The sequence below is a fragment of the Papilio polytes genome, unplaced genomic scaffold (genome assembly GCF_000836215.1).
Source record: "Papilio polytes unplaced genomic scaffold, Ppol_1.0 DF823731.1, whole genome shotgun sequence".
NCBI classification, from domain to species: domain Eukaryota; kingdom Metazoa; phylum Arthropoda; class Insecta; order Lepidoptera; family Papilionidae; genus Papilio; species Papilio polytes.
In genome coordinates, this window is record NW_013525473.1 from 3440957 (window position 1) to 3450150 (window position 9194).

The following is a 9194-nucleotide window of genomic DNA, read 5'->3' on the forward strand; positions in this document are numbered from 1 at the left end:
GACAAAATTATAATTGTCAGTTGAGTGCACAGTTAAAGTTATGCTTAACAAAATGGTTCGACAGTTCAGTTATATTCAGTTAATACACTTTATAGATAGCTGACTTGGACTATATTTTCAATACTTTCGTTTTCCTATTGAAAGTTGTTCAGATTGTACTATTGATGTTGTAATATATTCGTAAACATCGTTTATATGTTGCGTATTGTATGGATATAAACATCGAAATGAAGCATCAAAAGTTTTTTTCAGTCATAAAATTATAGGTCAGTTATAAAAATATTATAGTTGAAACAGATTTCATTTTTCCATATTTCGGCGTTAAGCACATTACACTTATGAAATCTTCCTAAATGCCAAAAGTTACTCTTATTTTTATATCAACTTAGCAGCAGTCAATGTAATATTTTTATATTGTTTGTATTACATGTATCGTAAAAAGAGCAAAGTATTGACACATACAATTATTTTAAAACAATTTCACGCAGTACGGCCCGTGCATTCAACACTGAACGTTACGAAATGTGTTGTCATTCAAGTTTCCTGATTACAAACACAACAGACAATGGCAGCGCCTCTGGCTATGACGTTTGTACTAGGGTGTCAAGGCTATCACATTTTTGTTTTTTAAATTTACCATTTAAACTTTATCTCAAACCTCTATAATGACAATTCGTTTCATTATGCATGACTAGTATAAATCAAACCGGATTTTACACGCCCAGTATTAGTAATAATTTGATTTTAAATCAGTTTAACTAAGGAGCCAATAAAAATAGTTTCTTTTTAATGTAGAAAAAAAAATATTGTATGTCATAAAACTAGGGCCAAGTAGCAAATTATGCTTATCAAAATAAATTAAAGTTTTCCAATAAAGATTTCGATGTTGTAACAATTGATATTTATACTTGTAAATAATTTTCTTATGTGTGTGTATGAAGTAACCTTTACTTATCTGTGACATCATACGTTGAATGATTTTTCGACTGGACACTAGATGGCGTTAGTAGTAGTATAATAAAGATAATTGAGGATTGTGTAAAAGTAACGTTACTTGGGCTTTTATATCGAATAGAAGTTTTTATTATACCAGTATTATAGTAAAAACCTTGTAAATCTAAAAAAATGTGATTTTCAGATACTTTTTATAAAAAGAAAAACTAATTCTAAATACAAATTTCTTTTACAATTATAATTTCAAACCTATCTTACCCAACTGTTCTATTATGTTGTCTAACAAGAAAAAATGTCAGCTAAAACAATTAATGTTATATTAAACGTTTCCCACTTATTAATAGACGTTGACACATAACTTTCTCAAGGATGTTTTTATGATTATAACGAACATAATAACATTTAACATTTATAACAAACATGCATCCTGTTATAGTTATTTAATAATACAGATCCATGCATTTATTTAAAAACATTTAGATTCTAATAAATACCAAGAATAGCGATTGGAAAATTTAATCTATCGTGTTAGAGATTGATCCATTTTCGTATTATCATATAAATTCACTACCTAAAGTACACTTGAGATCAGCTATTGGGTTTAACTGTAGATAATTAAGTTTTGAGCCTTCTTATAACAACCATTATAAAGTCCCATGTGGTATTGAAAAGTCCACTTGCAGAAAACAATTGATACCGCGTAAATGTATTCTTATAAAGCAAGGTGAAATGATACGATTAGATGAAGAAAATGATACGGTTTACAATTAATTTGAACGATAACTAATTGTTTAGGACAACGAACTTAGAACAGATGGCAATACCTCTCTATCGCAATACTCTTCACTTCACTTCAATGACCACGGTGCATAAATTATGAGACATGCAATCTTTTTGTCGATTATTCTAGAACTTTCCATTCTTCAATAACTTCGTACAACTTTTGTCTGTTACCGAGTTAATTATTCTAATAATTAAGGTAAAACGTAGTGGAGTTGAATAAATATTATTAACAAACTAGCTGTTCCCATGCGGCTTCATCCGCAGGTAATTATAAAAACTTCATTTTATCGTTTACATTTGTCAATTTATCAATTGCAAACGTTAAAATGTCATGATGACAATCAAGGGCAATCTTATTTCCTTGGTGTTGGCAGTAACTTATGGTCTCTTTCCTACATTAGGGTTTTTATCCAAAATATTTACCCCTTAAATTTATTAGCGTGAAAATATATAGCCTAAAGCGTGAGGAAAGTGTAAGGATTTTTATTAAAAAAAGAGTTGCTGACATCTTAGGCAACAAAGAAGTTGTAGGCAAGGCAAGTCTGTATTTACGCTTTATTATATTAGTATAGATGAGGGGGCAAAGTTTCAAATGTTGTTTATAGATTTTTCCGACTTTACACTTAAATATGTTTAAATGGCAATGAAAACTTTAAACGGACCTTTTAACTCAACAAGATTAATTAAAAAAAACCTACAAACAATTGCTTAAGATGTTTATCTATTCATTTATTGATTTCTGACTGCCGTTAAGTTGAAGTTCTTTTGGTTAAAAGAATTAAACAAACATCGAATCACTATTGGCTAATGAAATGACATTTGTTACAAGATTCAAACATAATATTACCAAAAAGTAAGTGTGAATAAACTTCTTGATTACGTAAGTGTTAGTTTACTTAGTGTAGTGTCGATGTTGCGGTAAGTTGGTTATGGGTCGATTGCGATTTGAGGCCACGGCCGGCACTCTGATTGATTGGGTATCACGTTAACGAGAGCTAAGACTGTACGCATGTTGCACAATCACATACTATCTAGCGAGAAAACTCTTTCTGGCAACAACTTTGACATTAAATTCTATTACGCACTTATTGAGTACTACACCTTGCAGTGGTTCGTGTTGAACTATCTTTTGAAGCCATACTCGTATGGCCTAGTCACCCTAATTTATGATAGGCACCGAGCCCCTTGGTGGGGATGTATAGTGAGCAGGTGATGATGATACTCGGATCGCTGGCAAAATGCAACCAACATTGACAAAACTCTTTTTCTCACAAAATTATTCATAAAATATTAACGATATTTTGTATTCTTACTTAAAGTTATATACAATATTAATGTCCCTTATTTACTGCATTTGTCGTTCCATTGTTTATTAGGATCATTGAGATGAATTTATAATGAAACATTATAAATACATGCAAGAAATAAGAGAAACTTTAAGTAGTTAAGTAATATAATATTTTATTAATAAAAAGTATAGGTAATAAACAGAATATTTTTAACTTGTTTACTTCTCTTCGGATTAATTTGCATATTCTATTTACCATTTTCTTTAAAATTAATGCAGACTACCTGTAAATCCGAATTAACGGGTGCATTATTAATTAGTAAATAATCCTCTTATAGATCTAATCGGCTAATAAAATATATTTACATATTGTTTATGAATAAAATTAACATTTGAGTACAGAAATAAGAATTCGACACTATTTTTATAATCATAAATGTCAAGTTCACATGGAAGAAAAGTAGTAAAATAAATAACGCTTTGTTAATTGCTACAAAAACAATAAAAACACAGATATTTGTGTGATGATTTTATTGATTATACTAGCTTTTCACCGCGATCTCATCCAAGTCGATTTACAAAAATCTTTAGCGGAAAACAGCCTATCCATTCCTCCATATGTTCATCTGTACCAAATTTCATAAAAAACCGTTTAAACGTATTGAAAACACTTTAGAACAAACACAGATGTCCCGTTTTTTTTCAATGTGAAAACTGAAAGTTGTCTTTTCGAATCGTATGTAAATAATACTATTTACAATGAAGTTATAACCGAAATGAAAGGAGAAAAAAGTGGTCTGGTATGGTCAGGCAGGTAAATACTAAACAAAACACAAATAAATATTATTACGTAAGAATATAACGTAATCACTATAAAAGGTTTGGAAGATAAACAGCTAATAAGTAAATGTATATTTTACATTTACTTATTAGTAAAGGTATAAATATATGTGATAAAACGTTGATCCGCGCAATAACATCCGAAGAACAGGTTTCCTTTGAATATTAAAAAAAAAAAACAGCGACAACTCAACATAAAAAGTGAGCAAACACTTTACCTAAATAATAATTTCTTCGACAGTTACGTTAAAAGGTTTAATTTAAATTAGACTTTCAAAGTTCTTTGTAACTTCCAGTTACAAATTTTAATATTTTCTGATAATAACATGTTATTTGAATGCACTTTTGTAATTATGCTTATAAAATAAGTACGCCTTTTTGTAGATATATGGTCTGAGGTTTCGGTGATTATTTAATTGGACCTTTCCAAAAGTTGTTTAATCGACAGTCGCCGCCCTTGAAATTTATGTATAGATAAGCATATCATATAATCAATGGAAAGGAAACAACTCAATGTCCTAGAGCTTCCGTAATTTACTTTGTATATGGGCTCTTGCTTAAAAAAAAACAATAAAAATGTTGTCAACCCTATTATAAAAATACGTATGACCTTTTACCTACATTAATTGTTATTACGTTTAACGGTAAAGTCTGTTTAGCCAGCAACACCGTTCCTTTGTTTTTCGGTTATTTTATTTTTCAGTTTGAACGCAGCAAAATACAGCTGTGGTACATGACACTGGCTTAATATTAAGTTCTAATTACTATTTGCTAAAGGTCAAATATTTAAATTGCGTAATAATTTCATTAATAATTAGTCGGACTTGTTTAAGATAGTGGTTTATTCAAGTTGCGTAATCGTTTTTACATCTAGAACATTTGAGTATATTGAATTTAAATGTCGTTTATAATAAATTATTCATATATACCTTGCCCGACGAAATTCACCTTAAAAACATTGGTCGAAGCTTAAGGTGGTTTAGTCGCGCGCTCACTCGACAACTATACGTGTTCTTATCGAGTCGTGGAAATATTATTATTTTAAACATTAACGATGAGTGATAAAGAAGTGGTTAGTGCGGTTAAAAATAAAAGGACAACACATAAAAAAGAAGAAGAAGTGACGTGTTGGAATTGTTTCTCAACAGAAGATGATTGCGACGTCGAACCTATACCGTTAAAAAAAATAAGGGAGGAACAGAGAGAGAAATTCAAACTGTACTCTTTTTTGGCGTCTGAATTATCAAAACCGAAAGCGGTATCTCTAAAACAAAAAGTGAGTGAACATTATATTGTTGGTAAAAAGTTAGATGAAAGAATTTGTCAAAATGTTGAAGTATCTCAGTACTTACAAAATAATTCTGAATTACAAGCAGCTAGTGGCCAGCGTTTGTCTAGAAAATTAGTATCGACTACTTCACAAACGTCTCCAAAAGTAACAGACAAATTAATACCGGGTGTACGTAGAAAAGTGGATAAATCAACTGAAACAGATATTAATATAACGATAGTAAAATTAACTAGATCAGATAGTTCGTCTTCTAGTAGTACTACGCCAGATTTTAGACCTAGACGAAAACTATTACCTAAACCAAGTACTAATTCTCCAAAACTAGATGACACAAAGGTAACGAAAAGCGATGCATCGATTCCGTCTTCGTGTACTACGATAGAGTTAGAAGCAAGTAAATCATTGACCACAGATATTGTAGATTCTAAAATAAAATTGCCCGATCATTTATCAAAAACTATTGAACCGATTCCTCAAAGAAAAAGCACCCGACTATTTGCTGAGTCTGAACATACTGAAAATAAATCACAAAAGATTGGCCTTGATAAAACGATAAGTAAAGTTGATACTACTGATGCAAGCAAAAACACATCACGTGTGTCTGAAACCCGAACCTTAAAAACGCCTGAACAAAAGCGCAGTGAATTATTATCATTAGGGAAGAAACTCGTGAAACCATCTACACCAGATAGCCGTAGTAAATTAGATAGTACTCCATCTACAAGTTCAGAACATGCTGCTAAAAGAGCAACATCTACCGAATCATTAAAGGAAAAAACCTTGTCGTTGAAACAAAGGTTACGGGAACGTTATTCACTAGATAAAACACCTAAAAAATCTTCATCAACAGACGACACTAAGAAACCACAAGATGAAGTTTCGCCACCCACGGGACATTCTAAATCAGTTGGATCCTTGTCACTTAAAAAGATACTAAATGAACACTACACCATTGATAAAGAAATTGACGAAACAATAGCTAAATATGCAGATTTGACTAAGTCAAAATCAAAGCAGACAGAAACTAAGCAAGACATCATTTGGTCACAATTAGGTTCGCCAATAGGGCGGCCGCGCTCTTCAAACAATGAAAAGGATAATAAAGATGAATTATCTACTCGTTTAAAAGCAGTAAGTAAAACAAAACTATCATTACATAGTAGTGATTCAGATCAAGATGAATCATTATCTAATGAAGATATTGATAAATTTAGTGACACTTTTCATGAACAAATAAAAACATCAACACCAAAAGTTGCAAGCAAAGTATCTTCTGAGATTGGAGGTAAGGTTTTTGAGTCTGTTGATAAAGACATCGATGAAATGATTTCAAAATGTGCAGTTTTATCGATTTCAGACAAAAACGAAAGTAACGATAGTGACAAAGTTTCTATTCCTAATGTTAACACATCCATTAAATCACTGGAAAGAAATACAGTAGAGAAAATTACTTATCCAGTGTCAAGAATTCCAATAAAACAACCTTCACCAGTTACCATTAGAAAAGATAGCTTGGTTTTATCAAGAATAAGCAAACTTCAACCTGAGGTACCAAGTAAGGAACATGTTTCTAGTGAATCTGTGCCGTTAAAAAGGACATCTCCGTTGATTAAAAAACGTGAACCCGATTTTGGGAAACCTAAAAACGAGTCATTGCTTTTTGCGCAAAAATTATTATATCCAGAAAATAAAGAAAACGCTGTAGTGCACTCAGAAAAGACAGATAACACTAGTTCTAATGGCTCTGAATCCGGATATGCAGGTTCTTCAGCGACAGCACAAGATATTCAGGAAATGGAAGCTGTCAATAGAGAACTTGAATACAACATTCAAAATAAAAAAGATCCAAGCAAAGCCGATACTCCTGATAACATTTTGAGACGTCAAACCTTTAAATCGTCTTTGCCTGTTTTAAATAGAATAGTCGAAAAACGAATTTTAAAAACTACAACCACATCAAGATCACTGAGTACGGATATCAACAATGCTGGTACCAAAGCACAATCGCAACAAAAGCGGTGGAGTACATTATCCACTCCTCCAAAAACCATATCATTACAAGGTAATTTTTAAAATATATTTTTGTCATTAAAATAAATCTGTATTTGTTCAAATTAAAGGTGATATCACCAGATTGATGCACACTCAGTAGTCTCGTAATAGACTGTTTTAATTGCTCGCTAACATTATTAACTTTGGCCTCATGGCACGTTCCGTTGTTCACTGTAGTTGTTCTTGTATCGCAATACGAGTCACTACAGGAAACAAGCGCAGTAGACAGGACGCGATAAAATGTGGATTTTGTATTTTATTTACATAAACTCACTTAATTTGTTCCAATTCAGTTGTGTTGTGTACAAACGAGAGTATTTAAAATGGCTACTCTAATTAGCCACAAAACTGAATCTGACTCTTTATCACCCGAAACTCATAAACCAAAATATAAATCAGTGATTGTTCGCTACCAATACGAACCAGTTAATATTTACGATATTCAATCTGAACCTCGCGAAACAAATAAATTTACCTCAATGATGAGTGTGTGTTTTCAAAAGTTGTGTTGTTGTCGAAGTCTGCCTGAAGACGATCACGATTCCCCTATCGGAGATCCTAATTCTTCGTTAGTAGGCCCAATACGGAAGAGTTACACTTTAAACAATCAATGTAGAACGACTCTACAATCAGCGCCGACTATAATATTAAGCAGACCTCTTGACGATGAATCATCGACCTCTACGTTATCAAAACCAGATTCAATTACATCTAGTGCTACTAAAATAGTTGACAACGAATCAGTAAAATCAACCACCGTACTTCTAAGGGCTGAGCGTAAGGAATGTTCCAGTAGTGAAACTGAAGTAAAAGAATCTGATCCAAAAGAAATAGAAGCATCGAGCCGTGGAAGCACCTTAAGATCTGGTGAGATAATGTCCTTCATACGTGACGTTCTGTCGTGTCGGGACACATTCCTGAAGTCTATGGAGTGGTTCGACAACTCACTGACTAGGGGGAAAAGATGTCGCCCAGTCAAAACGGACGAGTGGCTTGAATTGCAGAACGAGGGTACCAGTGCCTTGCGACATTACTGCGCACGCACCGATCCTCTACTTCACTTAACAATACTTTTAATATTTAAAACCTTGTTGTCCTTTAAACGGCGCACCGCTAAAACCTTTCTCTGCTAAGCACAATTGCACCCAATTTAAAAAAATAACACTTTAATTGATTTAATTTGCAAATTATTCAATCCTAATCGGCACAGAATATACTTAATTATTAGCAATTCAAAGTTAATTTAATACAAATTTATATATGTTACTTCTAAAAATAGATATTGCGTACTTTATAATTTATGATAGCACTTTGTCAAATTGTACCTATTGATTGCATTGTGTAATCGTGCATATAATATCTTTAAATAGTTTTATTATAGTCTTAGCAAATATATTTTTGTTACTTATGAAATATACAAATATATTTGAATCGGTCACCTTGAATGTTCACATTGGACATAACGATAGGTTGAAATAATTCAAGATATAAAAGATACCTACAGCATATTTTAATCAATATATTTATTTTTAATAAATAAAAGATTCTCGTCGTCTAAGAATCTGTAAATCTAAAGTGGATAATCTTGTAGATTCTTTTTTATTATTATAATATTATGTTTATCCCCGGTTTAGTATTAAAACCGATACTAGAATAATTATTACAAGAAGGAGCTAATCTGATAATTACATCTGTGATTCAGCAGATAAATAAGTTGTCACAATCCTGCGGCTTACCCTCCTTAAATTTAATAATAAACCTAAAACTTGTATTAAACTATCAGGTGAACTTTTCTTGAGTTCATAATTGTTGTAATTTATCCGATAATCATGTAGTTTTTTTACATAAAGTTAAATTATGTCGTACTCTGAGTGTTACCACTAATGAGTATAATGCCAAAACTATCCTATATTTTACAATATTCAATAAACGATGTTATCTTGTCTCCAGATGAGGTGTACCTGTCAGATAATGCGACACTGTCTT

At 31.9% G+C, this 9194-nt stretch overlaps 1 protein-coding gene across 1 annotated transcript in view; it reads left to right on the forward strand.

Moving 5' to 3' along the window:
* LOC106103483 overlaps nucleotides 1-9194 on the forward strand; it is a 27858-nt gene that overhangs the window by 13350 nt on the left and 5314 nt on the right. The window contains exon 3 of the mRNA XM_013283264.1: nucleotides 9159-9189. Within this exon, the coding sequence (XP_013138718.1) occupies nucleotides 9159-9189 (31 nt within the window). The remainder of the gene's footprint in view (nucleotides 1-9158; nucleotides 9190-9194) is intronic.